This window comes from Oncorhynchus mykiss, chromosome 17 (genome assembly GCF_057628025.1).
Source record: "Oncorhynchus mykiss isolate SJ-2025 chromosome 17, ASM5762802v1, whole genome shotgun sequence".
Classification (NCBI taxonomy): domain Eukaryota; kingdom Metazoa; phylum Chordata; class Actinopteri; order Salmoniformes; family Salmonidae; genus Oncorhynchus; species Oncorhynchus mykiss.
Window position 1 is genome coordinate 32,660,945 of NC_143038.1, and position 22,326 is coordinate 32,683,270.

Genomic DNA, 22,326 nt, shown 5'->3' on the forward strand with positions numbered 1-22,326 from the left:
TAATATGGAGATGTCATTCACTGTCTCTCAGTGTTCTATGTTTGTGGGTACAATGATATTGATGAAGGGAACATAAGACTTAGACAATATTTGAGTTTTAACACATCGCCGTAGTGTGAAATATTATTCACAGACTTTCCTCAGCCTAGTCTGACAGTGTGTCCTGCAGTCATCAGAGAGAGAGAGACTCCGTTTAGTTAAGCTGAGCTGTCTGAATCCTCCTTTTGTCTCTGTAACTCAAGTGTTTCTTCTACATAGTGGGAAGAGTGAACTTACTCTAGCTTCATTCTGTAGACATACACTCACAGGAGCTCAGCTGCTCAGATGAACAGGTCAAAGTTCACCAGCTGAGGTCAAAATACAATGGCAGTACAGTGCTACAGGTTCACAGTTTAGATCCATATACAGTGAGCCTTCTGCAGTCTCAATGCAGGGTAAGAAGACTATTTGAATGGTTGTAAACCACGTACTGTTGTGCCATGACTACCATGTTCCTCTTGGGATATTTCATCATACTGTTTGTTGTCATAAGCTATTACATGAAGCAACTAAGGAATATATTATCTCCTTAATTTCCCATACTGTCGCTGTATGAGGTAATGGACTCAAGATCCGTAAATGGAGGGTATGAGATTTAGTCAAGTAAGCCCTTTTTCTACTTAGCCAGAGTCAGATGAAATCAGGGAAACTAAGGTGAAGGTAGTTTCGCAAGTTATAACTAGTGCTAACCCTAGTTAGCAAATAAAATCCACAAAATGCCAACCCCTTAATTATTCTATTTTCACAGACCTTCCTCAGCTGAAAGTGAGTTCTGGAGTCATCAGAGAGAGAGAGACTCAGTGCAGCTGAGCTGTCAAACTCAAATGTAATTGAAGCCATGTTATGCAACATATCAGCTGTTAAAGACAAATACACTGAGAGAAAAATAGTGACTGAGAAATGATTCTGAATGTTCCTCTGCAACATTAGCCACACTTTCCATATGAGACTGGTTTCTGCTATCTGTGGTTTTCCTGTGAACAAGTTCCACATCTACTTCTCTATTCAAACAATCCCCTCTGACACAGTCACCATCTTCTGTGAAGTTAGACTAACAGTCTGTAGATGTCTGATAAATGGTGTTGTTCATCCCTGATATGGCTGGTCATCTGTTTTTGGTCATCCTCCTTTTCGGTGAGTTATTCCTCCATTCCAAGTTCCATCATCTGTTAGTTCTTCAGGATTCTCTCTCCTCTTTTAATATTTTACTTCAGGAACTCTTTATATATTTCAGAATCTCATGGCTGTAATAATTGTGTCTTATTCCATTGATCATCTTATTGATGTATTTTTCTCTATCATTATATTTTGTTCAGATCAGAATGACTACTGCTTGATAACATGCACATGGATCTATTGTTGTATATGATACTTTACCAACTTCTACAAAGTGTTCTTGTCTATCATGCTATTTTTGAATGGCACATTTACCTGATCAAGACCTATTGTGTTATTTCCAGTCACCTTCCAATACATCGAAGCCCAAGGTCCTTGTGAGTGTTTTTAACTTTTACTAAATAATAATACCATCAATCAATCAAAGTTATCTTGTTAACCCAAACTACATAATTGTGGATGCATTGCTATCATCTAAAAGACAACATTGAATTAACTATTTTTCTTTTTCAAACGTATATCAGGTGCTGCGATATCTATGAGAACTTACATTTTGAAAATTAATTTATAATTAAATGACAAGTGACACACTCCATCAACCCCCACACACTCCATACATGCATACCAAATAGTCAATCCGATTTACTTTCATTTCACACGCAAGAATGTAAGGAATTAAGTGAAAGGAAATCGTTGTAAACACAGCACCCATGATTAAATGGAACTCATAAATAGGCATGATATCAAATAAGACATGCTGTTAGTTAATATAAAGAGAATGACAGGCTCTAGTTTAGTAAGAGTGACATATACAGTGGGGCAAAAAAGTATTTAGTCAGCCACCAATTGTGCAAGTTTTCCCACTTAAAAAGATGAGAGAGGCCTGTAATTTTCATCATAGGTACACTTCAACTATGACAGACAAAATGAAAAAAAAAAAAATCCAGAAAATCACATTGTAGGATTTTTAATGAATTTATTTGCAAATTATGGTGGAAAATAAGTATTTGGTCAATAACAAAAGTTTATCTCAATACTTTGTTATATACCCTTTGTTGGCAATGACAGAGGTCAAACGTTTTCTGTAAGTCTTCACAAGGTTTTCACACACTGTTGCTGGTATTTTGGCCCATTCCTCCATGCAGATCTCCTCTAGAGCAGTGATGTTTTGGGGCTGTTGCTGGGCAACACGGACTTTTAACTCCCTCCAAAGATTTTCTATGGGGATCTGGAGACTGGCTAGGCCACTCCAGGACCTTGAAATGCTTCTTACGAAGCCACTCCTTCGTTGCCCGGGCGGTGTGTTTGGGATCATTGTCATGCTGAAAGACCCAGCCACGTTTCATCTTCAATGCCCTTGCTGATGGAATGAGGTTTTCACTCAAAATCTCACGATACATGGCCCCATTCATTCTTTCCTTTACACGGATCAGTTGTCCTGGTCCCTTTGTAGAAAAACAGCCCCAAAGCATGATGTTTCCACCCCCATGCTTCACAGTAGGTATGGTGTTCTTTGGATGCAACTCAGCATTCTTTGTCCTCCAAACACGATGAGTTGAGTTTTTACCAAAAAGTTCTATTTTGGTTTCATCTGACCATATGACATTCTCCCAATCTTCTTCTGGATCATCCAAATGCTCTCTAGCAAACTTCAGATGGGCCTTTACATGTACTGGCTTAAGCAGTGGGACACGTCTGGCACTGCAGGATTTGAGTCCCTGGCGGCGTAGTGTGTTACTGATGGTAGGCCAGCTCTCTGCAGGTCATTCACTAGGTCCCCCCGTGTGGTTCTGGGATTTTTGCTCACCGTTCTTGTGATCATTTTGACCCCACGAGGTGAGATCTTGCGTGGAGCCCCAGATCGAGGGAGATGATCAGTGGTCTTGTATGTCTTCCATTTCCCAATAATTGCTCCCACAGTTGATTTATTCAAACCAAGCTGCTTACCTATTGCAGATTCAGACTTCCCAGCCTGGTGCAGGTCTACAATTTTGTTTCTGGTGTCCTTTGACAGCTCTTTGGTCTTGGCCATAGTGGAGTTTGGAGTATGACTGTTTGAGGTTGTGGACAGGTGTCTTTTATACTGATAACAAGTTACAGGTCTGTCAGAGCCAGAAATCTTGCTTGTTTGTAGGTGACCAAATACTTATTTTCGACCATAATTTGCAAATAAATTCATAAAAAATCCTACAATGTAATTTTCTGGATTTTTTTTCTAATTTTGTCTGTCATAGTTGAAGTGTACCTATGATGAAAATTACAGGCCTCTCATCTTTTTAAGTGGGAGAACTTGCACAATTGGTGGCTGACTAAATACTCTTTTGCCCCACTGTACATTACATTCAAATAGAGTGATGCAAAAAGGAGTCTCTGTCCTTTCCTAACAGATCCAAAACCAGACATTACAATCAAATTTGATGAGGACCTCAACATCATCTGTTTGATTCCTGGATCCTTCAGTCCTGACACCACCTGTAACCTGTATGTTGGAGAGGAGAGTCAGCCATCCCTCTCAGCAAAGATCATGAAGAGAAAAGCTATCTCAGCATCCGGACAGCAGTTCTGTCAATTCACTCCAAAACATAGTGATCTGATCAGTCGTCTTCAGTCAGTGAGGAGTAAGGAGGTGAGCTGTGACTACAGAGTGAGCTCAGGACCTAACTCTCTCTCTCCACGCAGTGATGGGTACAACTTTACAGGTGAGTCATTATCTAAACAAATGTATCAGTGCTGCAGGTCTTCATGATCTGACTCACTTTGATTTTAGCATCTTCTTAGTATGACATACTCATTCTGACCAACAAACTAAATACTACATTTCAATCCCAAATGATTTTAGAGCTGGTGGGAGTTAACATTAGTGATCCAGCAACTAAACCCTTTCCAGCAGGTAGGCTACACATTCACAATAAATCCATGTAATATAGCCTACACCTTCACAATAAATCCATTATGTATTTTAGACAGGTCTGAAGAAGCATGACATGAAGAACATTTAGTCTATTTCAGAAGAAAATAATATTGTACTCAGAGTCAGAGTGACAAATGGCTGTGGTTTACACTAGTTCATTTAGCAGACAAGATTTTCTTATAATCCCGTGGTATTATTTTATATTATGAAGAATACAATGGAACAAATGCTTAATTTAGAGTTATTATTAATTAACTTTAGTTGTTCTACAAACAATGGGCTACATGTTTAGATTTTTAGTTGATAGTAAGGCTGAATGATGAGACTAATGATGATTTGAAAAAAGTTTGTTGAAAGGCATGAGCTCTGCTCAGTTTTTTTGTGCAGGATGTACACACTCCAATAGTGTAACGGTTTTCTTCTGGTGAAAGAGAGGCGGACCAAAATGCAGCGTGGTTAGTTTTGTACATCTTTAATAAAGATGAAAGTACAACAATCTACAAAACAAGAAACGTGAAAAAAAACGAAACAGTCCTATTTTTTTTATTTTTTATAAAAATAATTTATTATCATCAATACCATTCATTCTGTACAACTCATAATTTCCATACAAACTCAAATAGTGGTATTTTAATTTAAACAAAACAAAAACCCCAAACAAAACCTCAGGGGAGCATCTTCCCTCCCCGTCATCCTACAAACTACCTTTCCCTATCTCCCCGTCCCTAATCTATCCCCTTACAAATCTAAATGACACCCAGCCCTAAACCCCCCTTCCACCTCTCCCGGGCAGCATGCTGCCCCCACTTCCTTTCCTCCCTCTTCATCCTCCCCCTCAAATCTCCTTCCACCCTCCTCACTATCCCTTCCACCCCCCAATCTCTCCCTGTCTTCACCATGTTCTGCCTGGCTTCCCACAGCCCCCGTTTAAAGAGACTCATGAGAAGCCAGAGCAGAAACCTGTCCCTATCCGTCCCTCTCGCTCTCCCTACACCTCTCTCTAACCTGGCCCACGTCAATACAAAATCCCCCCTTACCAAACCTAACAACACCCGTGCCCTAGCCCATACTACTCCGGCAAAGGCACAGTCCCAAAAGACATGGCGCACAGTCTCCTCCCTGCCACAAGAAGATCTTGGACAGGTGGGGGATTGCACCAAACTATACCGGTACATGATGGAACGTACCGGCAAGCACTTATGGAGGCTCAACCAATTCAGGTCCTTGAGACTGTTGTCCAGACCCCGCGCCTGCACTCCCTCCCAGACCACTTCCGAGATGCCCACTACAGGCGCCAGACTCCCTGCCTTTCTGACCTCCTCGTACAGGTGCCTGTGATCTAAACCTACTCGGGCAACTTCAACCTCAGGGTGCTCACGCAGCCACTTGGCCGCATGACCAAAGTGCCACGGCAGCTGTTCCGCCCGAGGACCCGTGTTAGACCACACCATTACGCTTCTCGCCTGATACGAGAAGAACACCCGCAGGAGGTAACCGGACGGGTGTATCACTGGATGTGCAAGCTCCGTTAACAAGAAAGAAACAAAAATTGCGTCCAGCTTGAGGGGGAAATGTGGTACCCCCCTACCTCCCTCCCCGATGGGACAAAGCATGCGTGCCCTGGCAACCCACTCGCACCTGCCACTCCACATGAACTGAAACACAAGCCTCACTAGAGGCCTCCTCAGACTAGCCGGCAATGGGTAGATGTACGCTAAATACAAAAGAGACGGCAACACATCCACCTTTAGAACCAGGACTTTGCCCATAAAAGACAAATACCTAGCCTTCCACATTGCTAGCTTCCTCTGTACCACTGCGATACGCATGTTCCAGTTTAGCGTCGCTGAGCCGGAGGTCTCAAAATGGACCCCGAGAATCCTCAGGGCCCCCTCACAGAGAGATAACCCCCCGGGCACATCCGTTCTACCGCGCCATCTTCCGAAAAACTTGACGGAAGACTTTGCATGGTTCAGAACTGCTCCCGACGCTCGGGTGAAATCCCCAAAGATGGCAAGGGACCTTGTCAGGCACGAGTCCTTGCACAGCAGCAAGGAAGTGTCGTCGGCGTACTGCATCATCTTAACACGCAGCCCACCACTTCCAGGGATCAACAAGCCTTCCACCCCTGTGTCTGCCCTAATGGCAGCCCCCAGAGGCTCCATGTACAGAACGAAGAGGAGAGCCGAGAGTGGGCAACCCTGCCTGACCCCAGACGAGAGGTCAAAAACGTCACCCAAGTGACTATTTACACTAACTCGGCACCCCGCTCCGACATACAATGTACGAATCCATCCTATGAACTTCTCCCCAAATCCTAATCGACCTAACACTCTGAATAAAAATGATCTATTCACACGATCAAAGGCTTTCGCCTGATCTAGCGCTGCTACCATTAAAGGCAGTCCTCTATCTTCAACCCAAGCGATGGAGTCCCTGATTAACTGTAGGTTCCATCTAATAGAGCGGCCCTCTACCCCGCACGTCTGATCCTCATGGACGACGTAGGGAAGGGCTGTGCGCAACCGGTCTGCTAAAACCTTTGCAAGTAGCTTGTAATCTACACACAGCATGGTCAACGGCCGCCAGTTGCCAAGGTCTGTTACTTCCCCCTTCTTACATAAAAGTGACAGCACACCAACAGCCATTGATCCCCCCGGGACCCCCGTCTCAAGGATGGCCTTCAAGACTTCGAGGACCACTGGTCCAAGTATACCCCAAAACTTGAGATAAACCTCAGCCGGCAGCCCATCTATCCCAGGCACCTTCCCTTTTCCCATCCTCCTAAGAGCGCTCTCAACCTCTTCTAGTGAGATCTGGGCCTCCATCACTTCTCTAATGTCCTCCGGCAACCGCCTGGACAAGTGTTCTAAAAACACATTTCCCTGCTCTACATCTATTTCCCTTTCCTTAAATAAACCTTGGAAATGATCAGTTGTCACCCTGACCATATCCTCTGGTTCTCTAACTATACTACCATTTTCTTCCCTAACGCCATGCATTACCTTCCTACTCTGTCTGGCCCTAACCGACTTAAAGAACATAGCAGAACAAGTCTCATTGTGTTCTAGAAAGCCACTATGCGCACGCTCCAGGAAAGCTCGAGCCTTCCGCTCCTGCAACTCCCTGAGCTGCGCCTTTAGGGTTGCGGATCTCTCCCAGTCAAACGACCCGCCGAGGTTGCCTGCCTCGTACTCGAGTTCAATTAACCTTTGGATACGATCCACCTCCCTCCTCTCCTCCCTTTTTTTCCTCTTGCAATATCCTATTATAAAAGCCCTAATCCTCACCTTAACTAATTCCCACCACTCTAACACCCCCTCGCACATGGACCGGAGACCCTCAAGCCTCCAAAAGAAACCATAAAACCCGTCAACAAAAGCCTGCTCCTCCAGCACATCCCGATCTAGCTTCCAGTACCCCCTACCAAAGAGGCAGACTGGCGACCCCACCTGCAGGAGCACCCCGTCGTGATCCGAAAAGAAAACAGGCAACAGCCGCCCAGACAACTTACCCAAAGACTTGGGTACAAAAATATAGTCGAGCCTCCGCTCAACCCCCCTGGAGTTGCGCCATGTAGGACCGTCCATTTTCGGAGTAGTGTGCAGACCACCATCTACCAGACCATGGCAAGCCATTAGCCTGGCAATGGCGCCTGCACTGCTATCCCCCCCTCTTCCTAAATCTCTATTAAAATCCCCCCCTATCACTAATTTCCTATTTGTGACACACAGGGGCATCAGACAGTCCACCATCTCCCTCCTGTCTGCCACCACCTGTGGTCCATACACCACCACTAATCTAAAATTACAATCCCTTATCGTGACATCCACCCCTATAACCCTCCCCTGCATTACCACAAAATAATCCTCCACTTTAACCTCCCTGTGCCCACACAAAATCCCTACCCCCGATGAGTGCACCCCCCCAACACCCCAAACCGACTCCCCCTTGTCCCACTCCCTCTTAAACCTATTAACATCCCCTCCATCCCTCAGGTGAACCTCCTGTAAAAAACAAAAATCAAACCCCACACCCTCCAAATAACTAAAAACCGCCCTCCTCTTAACACAATCCCTTAAACCCCTTACATTTAAACTAACAAAAGTAAAATCAGACCCCATGAAAGAATAAAATAAAAACATGTAATACACTCAAATTCTAAACCCAGACAGAAAAAAACAAAAACAGGAGACTCACCCGATGCTCCCCTGCTCCATATCTACCGGTGATGACACCATCTGTACTCCCAACATCCCCCCCTCTTCCTCCATCTCACCAACCCAGGATGCAGGAATAGTGTTTGGCTCCGGGGTGCCCTGCACCCTGGGTCTACCCCCACAATCCTCCCCCTCCCCAGTGCTGCAGCTGGATTGGAAAAAAATTCGGGGAGGCTGAGTCCCCAAACAAAAAACTCCCCACCTCCTCCTGTACCCAGTCCTGAGTCCTGTTAGGTGTGTCCCCACCCAACAGATATTGAGAGCCTGTGGAAACCAGCAGCAACCCAGAGGTTTCTCCCACCCCCATCACTCTCTTGGCCATCCCCTCCCTCTCACTGTCGGCCAATCGCTCCCTCCTCTTCATTCTCTTCTTTGGTGATGACGGCAGTGGAGAGATACCAACCCCCCCCCCCCCCGCCAGCTCCTCCACCATACCCCTCATCTCTTCCACCAGGGCACATTCCCCCCAGTCCACTTGCTCTTCCACCGTCTCCTTCTCCACCACTCCTCCATCGCTTTCTTCTCTCTCATGCTCCTCCACTCGGTTGCCGTCTTCCGCCGCTTTTCCTGGTTCTCCTACTCCCGTGCCTTCCGTTTCCTTCTCTCTTCCTTCCGCCGCTTCTTGCTCCTCCTCCTTCCTTGTGGCCTTCCCCTCTGGACCTGTACTCTGATCATGAGGCGTGCTTCCTTCCGCTCCTGTTCTTCCCCCATCCCCCGCCCCTGCTCCCCCCCCAGCCGCAGACGCATATGACCGCTGACGGGCTGGGCACCCCCGCCACAGGTGTGCTGACGAGCCACACCCATGGCACGTCTTAGGCTTGTCACAATCCCTCGCCTCATGATCCTCAGATGCACAAAATCTGCATTTTCTTGTACTGCATGAGGCGAATATGTGACCGTAGGCCATACAGCGTCTGCAAAATGGGGGCTGATGTGCATAAAACAACGTCCCCCTGTCAGCCCCTAGGGAGAACATAGCAGGAGGATGGAGGTAGCCACCATGTCCCTTTGGGTCCTCTCTGAGGAGGGCCTGGAAACCTCTCCTCCCATTCCAAAACCCAAGGGAGTCTTTGAGGTGCCTTGATGAGGAGACGTTATCCATATATCTCCCCAGAAAAGCCCTCACCTCTTCGTCCTTAACGTAAGGGTTGTAAATGTTGACAGTTACTACCCTAAAATTATTCTTCGCCAGGCTTGTTATTTCGTAGTGGCACATCGGCCTCTCACCTCCCACTGCTCTTGCCCTTCTCAGGATATCATCGTGTTTTGCCTCTGTATATAGTGCCACGTCGTATGCTCCCTCCAACGAGTTGCCTTGGAAACAAAACACGTCCTTCACCGTCAGCTTTAGAATCCCCATCAATATTATCCTTCCAAAAGATTCCCGTCCTAAAGGCTCCATCTCCTTTTCCTTCCAAGCAAACCTAACTGTGTTAGCCAGCCCAATCCCAGGGACCGACCGTGTTGATGTATTTAGCACCATCTCCGCAAGGAGAATGGCGCTCGTTCTCTTCTCTTCCAAAACAAGTGAAAAGAAAAAAAAACAAATGACTGAGCCTATCTGGTGCAAACAAACACAGAGACAGGAACAATCACCCACAAGAGACCTAAAGAATATGGCTGCCTAAATATGGTTCCCAATCAGAGACAACGATAAACACCTGCCTCTGATTGAGAACCACTCTAGGCAACCATAGACTTACCTAGAGGACTACTCTAACCACAATCCCATAATTACAAACAACCCCAGACAAAACAAACCACATAAATCCCCATGCCACACCCTGGCCTCACCAAAATACTAACGAAAACACAGAATACTAAGGCCAGGGCGTGACAAATAGTCTCTCATTCACAATTTGACAAGCACTTGATAATGCCTCGAATTCCACGGTGGCATCCTCTATGTGGCCGTAATGCACCCTAAAAAAATCCATGCCTTTTGCGGCCCGGAGTGCTGCGTTGCGCCCTTCTCCCTGAGTGTGCTGCCAATTCAAAGCTCTCTCACTCATACAGCTCTCTGTCACATGATAGGGTCTTTCTCACAGGCTACAAGTTAAGACAGACACAGAGACGCAACTGTGCACGTCCTTACCCAATTGCGAGGTGCCTATTGAAGGTATTGGGAGAACTGTCCACATTTATTTATCGTCAGCCAACAAGATATGTTGGCTTAACGAACAGAAAAAGCACTAGCCTGTGTCAATCTGCTATCCCCCATTGTACAAAAATCAACCTATTCCATTCTGTGCAAGAAATAGATATACCAAACATAGTCTGGGACAGGTGTACGATGCGATAGTGTTACGGTTTTCTTCGGTTGAAGGAGAGTCGGACCAAAATGCAGCGTGGTATTCTTGATACATATTTAATAAAGAAGAAAACACGAACAATACAAAAACAACCCATAAACCCATGTCACACCCTGGCCTGACCAAAATAATAAAGAAAACACAAAATACTAAGACCAGGGCGTGACAGATAGGTCCCAAATTAATACAACCGCTAGCATCCCAAAAAAAAAAAAAATATTTTATGCAATGTGGCTGACGCAACAGATCAGAACGTTTAGCTTAAAATGTTGCTAAACTATTTGGCAATTTCTTCACATTATAAGAGCAGCAATGCGCACATGGTAGTAGGCTATACGTGCGATTGTTCCATTAGCGGAAAACACTATTATCAAAAATGACCGCTTGTAAATGTAAAAAAAAATTGACCTCTTGTAAGTAAGCATTTCAAGTTAAGTTCTACACCTGTTGTATTTGGCGCATGTGACAAATAAAGCCAGTGTAGCGGTAACACGGTCACCGCAACAGCCCTACTGCTGCTGTTATTCTATTGCAGAGCTTGTTACAGCAGTAAGAAATTCCCTGGTTCTGCTTTGCCCCTCATCAACACAGTGAGTCCTACAACAGGTGTATTGGTCCTCTAAGGGACCGTCTTTGCAAATACAGTTTCCAACTGTACATTCAGTCAAAGGTCTGGGTGTCAACTATAATGTGCCACATTATGCTTTGTAAACATGCCATATTTCTGTTGACTGAGTTGTGTTGTTTTCTAACTAAATGATGAATACCTTAATTCTTGTGTAATCAGATACACAATTAACTTGTATTGTAATGCTTCCCAGCAGGTTCAACTGTTAGTTCTACTTGGACCCCAAACACCCCAGCGAGACCAACTACCAATAGTCCCACTAAATGTAACTTAGTTTGCAGTTAAACATTTTCTGTTCTCATTAATTCACTAAAGCTCCAACCGGTTTACTAGAATACCTATTCATAGCTGCTTGTAATTTCAGTCCAGATTTGTGTACTTTTAGTCCATCTGATTTGTAGGTAATGTGTAATATACTTCTCTTTGTCTGCTTAATTATTGACTTTCTGGTGTAATGAGTTCTCTTCTCACCAGGTTTGACCTCTCCTTTGACCCCCAGTACAGCACTGAATCCATCATCAGGTGCGTTAGTCATCTTTACCTAGTTAGCAGATAGAACCGAAACCAATAGAAATGCTTTATGTTCCTCGGGTTTTTGTATGGTTTTTTTTCATTCGAAATTTGCCTGATTATAAAAAAAGAGGTTCATACTTTACTAATTAAATCAACCCATTTAGATACATTTAGATACATTTAGGTAATACGTTTTGTGTAATTAGAATGACTTCCTTTCACAAGGTTCGACTGTTAGTTCTACTTTGACCACTGACACTCCAAGTAAAGGTAAGTATATTCACTACATTTTAGTCTGTGATAAATTGTGTTGTAGTTGTTGATAAAGGGTATCTCTCTTCCATGTGCACATAAGGTCAAAGCTCCACAGACATTGTTGTGAATTCAAACAGTCAAGAAAGCGTTCCAGTGTCCTTCTATGTGTCCTTCTCTAGCTGCCTACCTGTCTATTTTACACAACTGAGACATGCAACCTCACAATTTAATGCCACATTTTCTGAGATCAAATGAAGAGATGTATTATTGACCCTGGGGATTTTTTAAACTTTATTTAACTAGGCAAGTCAGTTAAGAACAAATTCTTATTTTCAATGGCGGCCTAGGAACAGTGGGTTAACTGCCTTGTTCAGGGGCAGAACGACAGATCTTGTTAGCTCGGGGATTTGATCTTGCAACCTTTCAGTTACTGGCCCAACGCTCTAACCACTAGGCTTCTGGAGGGGGCGTTCAAATACTTTTTCCAATTGTACATTCAGGAAAGGGTCTAGATTTTAACAATAATGTGCCATATAATGAAAATCTGAACATTTAATCTCTCTACTGACTAAGTTCTGATGTTATCTGACATAAATAATGAATAGCTTTATACTTGTGTAATCAGATATACAATCACTTTATTTCTCCCATCAGATTCGACTGTTACTTCTACTTTGATTACTGGCATCACAGTGAGACCAAATACCAGTAATTAGGCCCTAAGTTTAGCTTAGTAACTAGAATATTGTTGTTCACATTAATTCAGTAAACCTCCAACTGGTTTACAAGAAAAATATACCTATTCATAGCTGCTTGTCCTTTTAGTCTGTAGGTAAAACATTGGATGCTTTTAACTTTCTTCTTAAAATGACCATAGTAGATACAGTGCCTTGCGAAAGTATTCGGCCCCCTTGAACTTTGCGACCTTTTGCCAAATTTCAGGCTTCAAACATAAAGATATAAAACTGTATTTTTTTGTGAAGAATCAACAACAAGTGGGACACAATCATGAAGTGGAATGACATTTATTGGATATTTCAAACTTTTTTAACAAATCAAAAACTTAAAAATTGGGCGTGCATAATTATTCAGCCCCCTTAGGTTAATACTTCGTAGCGCCACCTTTTGCTGCGATTACAGCTGTAAGTCGCTTGGGGTATGTCTCTATCAGTTTTGCACATCGAGAGACTGAATTTTTTTCCCATTCCTCCTTGCAAAACAGCTCGAGCTCAGTGAGGTTGGATGGAGAGCATTTGTGAACAGCAGTTTTCAGTTCTTTCCACAGATTCTCGATTGGATTCAGGTCTGGACTTTGACTTGGCCATTCTAACACCTGGATATGTTTATTTTTGAACCATTCCATTGTAGATTTTGCTTTATGTTTTGGATCATTGTCTTGTTGGAAGACAAATCTCCGTCCCAGTCTCAGGTCTTTTGCAGACTCCATCAGGTTTTCTTCCAGAATGGTCCTGTATTTGGCTCCATCCATCTTCCCATCAATTTTAACCATCTTCCCTGTCCCTGCTGAAGAAAAGCAGGCCCAAACCATGATGCTGCCACCACCATGTTTGACAGTGGGGATGGTGTGTTCAGCTGTGTTGCTTTTACGCCAAACATAACGTTTTGCATTGTTGCCAAAAAGTTCAATTTTGGTTTCATCTGACCAGAGCACCTTCTTCCACATGTTTGGTGTGTCTCCCAGGTGGCTTGTGGCAAACTTTAACCGACACTTTTTATGGATATCTTTAAGAAATGGCTTTCTTCTTGCCACTCTTCCATAAAGGCCAGATTTGTGCAATATACGACTGATTGTTGTCCTATGGACAGAGTCTCCCACCTCAGCTGTAGATCTCTGCAGTTCATCCAGAGTGATCATGGGCCTCTTGGCTGCATCTCTAATCAGTCTTCTCCTTGTATGAGCGGAAAGTTTAGAGGGACGGCCAGGTCTTGGTAGATTTGCAGTGGTCTGATACTCCTTCCATTTCAATATTATCGCTTGCACAGTGCTCCTTGGGATGTTTAAAGCTTGGGAAATCTTTTTGTATCCAAATCCGGCTTTAAACTTCTTCACAACAGTATCTCGGACCTGCCTGGTGTGTTCCTTGTTCTTCATGATGCTCTCTGCGCTTTTAACGGACCTCTGAGACTATCACAGTGCAGGTGCATTTATACGGAGACTTGATTACACACAGGTGGATTGTATTTATCATCATTAGTCATTTAGGTCAACATTGGATCATTCAGAGATCCTCACTGAACTTCTGGAGAGAGTTTGCTGCACTGAAAGTAAAGGGGCTGAATAATTCTGCACGCCCAATTTTTCAGTTTTTGATTTGTTAAAAAAGTTAGAAATATCCAATAAATGTCGTTCCACTTCATGATTGTTTCCCACTTGTTGTTGATTCTTCACAAAAAAAATACAGTTTTATATCTTTATGTTTGAAGCCTGAAATGTGGCAAAAGGTCGCAAAGTTCAAGGGGGCCGAATACTTTCGCAAGGCACTGTATGTAACAAATTTGATTAATACATTTGTTTTTATGTAATATGAGTTCTCTTCTCACCAGGTTTGACCTCTCCTTTGACCCCCAGCACAGCAGTGAATCCTACATCAGGTGTGCTAGTCATCTTTACCTAGTTAGCAGATAGAACCTAAACAAATAGAAAATCTTCCCCAGGTTTTCTTACTCACAAACTTCCCCTGATTTAAAAAAAGAGGTTGATATTTCATTAATTAAATCAACCCATTTAGATAAAAAAAAAATTATAATCAGATCCAAGGACTTTACTTTGCACCAGGTTTGCCTACTAGTTCTACTTTGACAACTGACACCCCAAACAGTCCTAATGATTTTAGTTTAGTGGCGTAATAAGTTGTGTTGTGTGTTAACTGTTATTAAACAGTCTCTCTCTTGCATGTGCCCAGGAGGTCAAAGCTCCACAGAAAGCGTTCTGGGTAAGCATCCATCTCTAGCTGACTACCTGTCTTTTCCTACACAAATCAAACAACTGAAACATACAACATCACAATTAACATTTTTTATAAACTCTTGAGATGTGGTATTGACCCTGGGAACACAAGCTAATGACCTTCCCAATGTCACCAAACAGCAATTATGTCAGGCAGCAGTGGGTGTGGCTTCTGGGGGGGGGGGGGGGGGGGGCATTCAAATACTGATTCCAATTGTACATGCAGTCAAGGTTTTAACAAATTATAAAATAGTGAACATGTCATATTTCTACAAAATCAGTTGTGTTCTACTGACTCAGAAATAAGGAATACATTTTGTCTTGTGTAGTCAGATACAGAATTAACTTGTATTACTTTCCAGCAGGTTTGACTGTTACTTCTACTTTGACCCCTGGTATCACAGTGACAACAACTTGTAAGTATCGCTTAGCTTGCGACTTCATTTTTATTCACTCGAATTCACTGAAGCTCCAACTAGTTTACTCATAAACCTATTCATCGCTGCTTGTACTTTCTCTCTAAACTGTTGTACTTTTCTTAGATATGAAACATATTTTTTCATCTCCTGCATCAGGTGTGTCGGTCAACTTTAGCTAGCAAAACTGAAACAAATACAATACCTTTATCTTACCCATGTTTTTGTATTTAAACTTCTTTTATCACATATTTGCACACAGGAGGTCAAAGCTCCAAAGACAGCGTTGTGAATTCAAAGTGTAAAAAAATAGTTTTGGATAAGTATCCTTACTTAGTAATCTCACAACAAAAATGAACGTGTGTGTTCCTACTAGCGCTGACTTTGCTGATAACTACTTTGTTGGGGGAACTTGATACGATTGTGATATGTTGTTGTCTCACTAAGAGCGTCTGCCGAATGACTTAAACGTAAAGGTCAAATGTTTAGCTGACTAGCTGTCTTTTCTCACACATATGAAAACAGAAACATTTTCTAAGACTGACAATAATATGGTTTACCATTTAAGTATTTACTTTGGGATTTAGAGCTAATGATCTCTCCTGATGACATCATGTCACCAAACAGCTGTGCAATCATGGCAGGCAGCAGTGGGTGTGGCTTCTGGAGTGGGTGTGTTCCTGATGGGATTGACAGCTATCTGTCTCTGCTGGAGGACCAGTGAGTACTTCTGATTCTGTATATCAAACATTTTCCTTTGTCATGTAAGTGAGTAGGTGCCTTTGACATGGTCATTTGGTGATATTGTATAGGGTATGCTATATTCAATATAATATGGTCCAATTTGTTTTTCAGAGAAACATTCTCAGAGGTAAGAATTCTCCTTGTGAATATGATGCAGATTCTATCTCAACCTTTATTTCTCTATTGTCCATGATGAGATGTTCTTACCACAACCTTCTTATATACTTTTATGTTGTACAGACCTACATCCAGACAGGATGATCACAGCCAATGTATGTTCCAAACAAAATACATCAAACACTGCACACATTACTAACACAACTACACACATGCATGTACAGTCACAAATTGTATTTACATTTTAATTTTGTTTATGTTGTAGGTGATTTGGTGATGGGAGCTATGAGCAGTGCAGGCATGTTGGATTCAAAGGATGCTGGGATCTATTCTCTCGTCACCTCTGTACCGTCCACGTTTTTGCCCTCAGGTTAGTTTGTAACATAACGTCTTCTGTCCTTGTCTTCCCCACCTGGCACGTGAATATTGGACCCTCAACACAATAACACTTTGTCACTCAATGTCAACTCATTAAAGAAGGTGTTAGCCACAGCATCTTGAAAGAGTGAGAACAGAGCTGTAAGTCCACAGAGTGGTTTGAGACAGGAAGAGAAGTGTGGAGTGACATTAAGCACAGCAAATTAACACGCACAACCACAACCACACACACACACACACACACACACTAACTCAGTCTCCCTCTGTGTTGTACAGGCCCTGTTGAAGAGAATGGACAGTCATCTGAAAAAGACAATGTAAGTTCAGAATCACTCACTGTGTTTGGTGATTGTGAACGACTCAGTTTCAGATTGATGTTACATCCACTTAGTATACACGGTTACATTTACAGTACTGCATATTCAAGGGGCTGAAGTTAAACTGCCTGTTTCTTTTCTCTAGTCTGATACGTACCACGTATACAGCTCAATCCCCGACCGACCAGCAACATCAGCCCAGCCGGATGGGTTGTACAGTCTTCTGCAAGCACACTGACACTACACCACTGGCTCTCTGTAGCTATTTCTCACAGAAATACTCTTTCTTGCAGGATGACCTTTATTTATCAAACATCATGTTACTGTAAATAAGTATATAATACATCTGCTGCAGTACCGTTTCTATTTATAAGCAACATAAGTGGCTGCCATCCCATAGCAAAATGTGTAGAACTGCAGGAAATAAGCTTTAAAACTGAATTTCTTTCTACCCCAAGGCATAATGTGTACAAATGCGGGAAATTAGCTTTATAACTGCAAAGTTCCCTCCGCCCCATGGCAAAATGAGTAGAATTGCAGGATATTAACTTTAAAGCTGCACATTTTTCACTAAAATGTTTTTCTCGCTTAGGGCCCCGAAAATGCTAGAAACTGCCCTGATTTTCTGTAGCACACATGGACACCTGGCTTCGTTTACTGTTTTAGTATTTTTATTTGGGGGTGTTGGAGGGGTCCGGGAATACTCCCCAAAATCTTGAAATCAAAATAGATCAAAATGAATATTTAGGTTTTAACATTTTTTACATCGTTGGTAACATCAACTCTGAAAAATATAGATTTCCTAAATGCTTAAAATCTCCCCAGTACCCCATGCGTACATGTTATTTGACGTCAATTTACTCAGCACTTCAGAGTCTCCCTTTCAATGTGCAGTGTTGTAGACACATTCTACCATTGTAGTTCAATGACTGCAAAGCAGTTAAGTTGTAAATGGTGTGAGACCATACCTTTCATGCCAATTATTTTCTCCAGTTAACTTTGGAGATGAGCCTATTTTGACCATCCTGATCTCGCGAGCCTTAATTTGATCCTAAACCTGTACAGCAAAAATGAATCCTGCAGCAAATGAAAATGTGAATTAACATGTGGATTGTAATTATTGGACATTTTTGTAGGGGTTAATACATTCAAACCTAAATACACTATACATTTGCATTTCCTGCTGTACAGGAAAATTCTCATAAAAAAATAATGATCAAATTAAGATCCTACATCTGTACAATGTTTCGAAACACACTATAGCCCAACAGTAAAGATGGTGGATCAGGCTATGGGGATGGCTTATTTTGTTTAAAAAAGTGGTGGGTCCGCCCTCACCTCCTAATCCCTCTTCTATAAGATTCTTGATATACAGTAAATACAAAATCATACACTTTTTTACTCTGTTCGAAACGCTCTCTTCTGTAAAACAAAAAAGCATGCAAAATACATTGAATTCAACCATTCCCTCGTCTTTGTTAGTATTTTACATTATTTGATTTTGATCTTGATTATTCAAGATAATGCTAAAAATATGTACTGTTATCAATGTCATTGTTTTCAGGCCGTTGGTGAAGATCAAGGTGCTATTTTCCCTAAACGTTTTTTTCAGTCCATATAACTACCTTGTCATCTTAACCAAACCTCTTTTGGTCTGTTTCCCAGAGACAGTTTATGCTTAGTTCTGGACTAAAAAGCATGTTCAATGGAAAAGTTACATATTTTTGGTAAACTTAATCTGGGTCTGGGAAACCAACCATTGGTGTTATGGACTACAGGTAGTCAAGGACATTGATAATTTTGCATCCAGATTCTCTGTATTGTGGTTAGTTCTACTGTGAGGGGGCAAAGATGACTACATTCTCCTGCAGCAGTCACAGACAGTTTGCAGATCACATACCAACCAGTTCATGTATGCTGTCACGTATCTACACCTACAAACAGGTGCACGAGTGCACAATAAACACAAACCACAGCAGGGTGGAAAGGATGACATCTTGTCCTCTTGAAACTTCAGCCTATCACATTTGTGACTCGTTTCAGGAAACTAGGCATATGTCAGGCGTCACTACTTCACAGGAGAGGCATTGACTTTAAAAAAAAATCTAAATGCATTTTTTGGGCAGAAATGCCATCTGGAACATGTATGCTATCTGTAAATATGAATACAATTGTTAAATGATGAACCTACTTGATTTAGCCACGGAAAAAGACAGGAACATTGTGAGATGGTGACACAGATATGGCAGCTCTGCTTCTAGCTACTAAGCAACTTGGCAGTTATTTCTTACATTATTACCCCAGGAAATGTTTTGTGTTATTACATACAGAACTATTCGATATCAGAGCGGCGGTAACTCACCAGCAAAATTACCGGGAATACTTTCTCAAATTGGATCCTGTGTTCGTACCCCCCGGGTCAATTGAACTGTTTCCAGAGGCTGATCCAAAACAATGCCATTGGAGAAGAGGTATTCGGACTTCTAGTCCAACTCAGGTGGCGCGCACACCATCCACCGCTTCCAAGAATATTACTCGCTAATGTTCAGTCTCTGGATAATAAAGTAGATGACCTCAGGGCAAGAATCTTCTTCCAAAGAGACATCAGGGATTGTAACATACTCTGTTTCATGTAAACATGAATCTCTCGGGATATACTTTCCATACAGCCAGCTGGGCTCTCAATATGTCTTGCTTCAAGATGTCAACCATTGTTCTGAGACCAAGAAGGCAAAAGTAACTGAAATAAATTACTCTCGCCCCGTAGCACTCACTTCTGTCATCATGAAGTGCTTGGAGAGGCTAGGTGATCATATCGCCTCTACCTTACCTGACACCCTAGACCCACTTAAATGTGCTTACTGCCCTGATAGATCCACAGATCACCATCGCACTGCACACTGCCCTATTCCATCTGGACAAGAGGAATGCCTTTGTAAGAATGCATTTCATTGACTATAGCTCAGAATTCAACACCATAGTACCCTCCAAGCTCATCATTAAGCAACTGGGTCCTGGACTTCCTGACGAGCCGCCCCGAGGTGGTGAAGATAGGAAACATCACCTCCACTTCGCTGCTCCTCAACATAGGGGCCCCACTAGGGTACGTGCTAAGCCCCCTCCCTGTTCACTCATTACTGGTTGGCCACTCACAAATCCAACTCAATTATCAAGTTTGCAGACGACACAATAGTAGTAGGACTGTAGTAGGACTGAAACCCTGGGAGTGTGGTGCCAGAAAAACAACCTCTCACTCAATGTCGACAAAACAAAGGAGCTGATCGTGGACTTTAGGAAACAGCAGAGGGAGTATGCCCCTTTTCACTTTGACGGGACCGCAGTGGAGCAGCTGGAAAGCTTCAAGTTCCTCAGCATCACTGACAATCTGAAATGGTCAAACCACACATACAGTGTGGTAAAGAATGCGCAATAGCACCTCTAAGAAATTCGGCTTGGCACCTAAAACTTTTACAGATGCACAATTGAGAGCATCCTGTCGGGCTATATCACAACCTGGTACTGAAACTGCACCGCACGTAACCGCAGGGCTCTCCAGAGGGCGGTGCGGTCTACCCAACGCATCACTGGTGGCAAACTACCTGCCCTCCAGGGCACCTACAGTACTCAATGTCACAGGAAGGCCAAAAATATAATCAAGGACAACAACCACCTGAGCCACTGCCTGTTCACCACGCTATCATCCAGAAGGCAAGGTCAGTACAGGTGCTTCAAAGGTGGGACCGAGAGACTGAAAAACAGCTTCTATCTCAAGGCCACCAGACTGTTAAATAGCCCTCACTAAGCGCCTTCCACCCGGTTACGTAACCCTCCACCTTACTGTCACGACTTCCGCCAAAGTCGGTCCCTCTTCTTGTTCGGGCGGCGTTCAGCGGCCGACAATCACTGGCCTTCTAGCCACAGCTGATCCACTTTTCATTTTCCATTTGTTTTGTCTTAGTCTTACACACCTGATTTCACTCGCCCAATTACCTGTTTATTATTTAACACTCTGTTCCCCATGTTTGTTTGTTGTATTGTGGTCCGTATTGTGGGCTTGGTAATTCTCTTGTAGTTTGATGACTTTGAGTAAAGTAACTTTTATTCACTCATCTCTGCTGTCCTGCGCCTGACCTCCTCTGCACCAGCTACACACAGACCCTTAAAAAAATCACTCACCTGAAGAATGGAGTCAGCAGGTGCAGGCACCCTCCCAGGTGCAGTGGAGGAGCGCCTTCATGTTGCAACGTCTGGGCACAGCCATGGATCGCGTGCTGCAGACGATGGATCGTTGGGAGAAAGGGGGAGGTTTTCCAGCACCTCCACCAGTCCCACTACAACAGATCCCACTGTCCACCCTTCTTCCACCTGGTCACAGCGGGATTCGACTCGCGCTTCCGAAGGAGTATGATGGGATGGCTGCCGGATGCCAGGGGTTTCTACTACAGCTGGAGCTTCACCAGGCAACCGTCCACCCGGCTCCTTCGGGGCGTGAGAGTTTGTCCGCCCTTGTCTCCTGCCTCACAGGCAAAGCCCTCGAGTGGGGCAAAGCCCTGGAGTGGGCCAACGCCGTTGGTCCATTACGCAGAGTTCACCCGCTGCTTTCTGGGAGTGTTCGACCACCCGCCAGAGGGTCGAGTGACGGGTGAACGTCTGAGGCAGGGGCCATTCCCTGCACCATCTGTGGCCGCAGAGGGCACACTGCTGGTCGGTGCTGTGGGGGTTCCTCAGGGAGTCGAGGCAGCAGGCAGGGCACTATCATGTCATCCCAGGTGAGTCAGCACCAGGCTCACCCAGAGCCCCCTGTTGCTCACATGTATGCGTTTATTTCATTTCCTGAGTTTTCCCCGCATTCCCAGCATAAGGCGCAGATTCAGGCGCAGCTGGGAATTTTATTGACCGTTCATTTGCTCGTAGTTTAGGGATTCCCCTTGTTCCTGTGGATATACCCTTCCCTGTGCACGCCCTAGATAGTCGAACATTAGGGTCAGGGCTAATTAGGGAGGCCACCGCTCCACTTGACATAGTTACGCAAGAGGGTCACAAGGAGAGAATCAGTCTCTTCCTTATTGATTCTCCTGCGTTTCCCGTGGTGCTGGGCCTACCCTGGTTGGCCTGTCATAACCCCACTATTTTGTGGCAACAGAGGGCTCTCAAGGGGTGGTCACGAGAGTGCTCAGGGAGGTATGTGGGGGTTTCCATCGGTGTGACTATGGTGGAAAGTCCAGACCAGGTTTCCACCGTGCGCATCCCCTCAGAATATGCCGATTTGGCTCTCACATTCTGTAAGAAGAAGGAAACCCTATTACCACCCCATCGAAGGGGGGATTGTGCGATAAATCTCCTGGTAGACGCTGCCCTTCCCAGGAGTCACATGTATCATCTGTCACAAGCG

At 43.7% G+C, this 22,326-nt stretch overlaps 1 protein-coding gene across 7 annotated transcripts; it reads left to right on the forward strand.

Moving 5' to 3' along the window:
- Positions 1 to 889: 889 nt before the first annotated feature.
- On the forward strand, positions 890 to 18,398 carry LOC110494028 (uncharacterized). Of its 7 annotated transcripts, none has more exons than XM_090205236.1 (16): positions 890 to 1,173; positions 1,500 to 1,532; positions 3,543 to 3,854; positions 3,995 to 4,045; positions 11,420 to 11,491; positions 11,701 to 11,748; positions 11,965 to 12,009; positions 14,560 to 14,607; positions 14,919 to 14,948; positions 15,325 to 15,378; positions 16,006 to 16,098; positions 16,234 to 16,249; positions 16,363 to 16,394; positions 16,505 to 16,609; positions 16,894 to 16,934; positions 17,080 to 18,398. In XM_090205236.1, the coding sequence occupies exons 1-16, from the start codon at positions 1,116 to 1,118 to the stop codon at positions 17,170 to 17,172; spliced, it is 1,131 nt and encodes a 376-aa protein (XP_090061362.1). In that variant the 5' UTR covers positions 890 to 1,115; the 3' UTR covers positions 17,173 to 18,398. The 7 variants fall into 7 exon arrangements, with proteins under 7 accessions (XP_090061362.1, XP_090061363.1, XP_090061366.1 ...); XM_090205237.1 differs by having other exon boundaries at positions 15,328 to 15,378; XM_090205238.1 differs by having other exon boundaries at positions 931 to 1,173; positions 11,423 to 11,491.
- Positions 18,399 to 22,326: the final 3,928 nt, after the last annotated feature.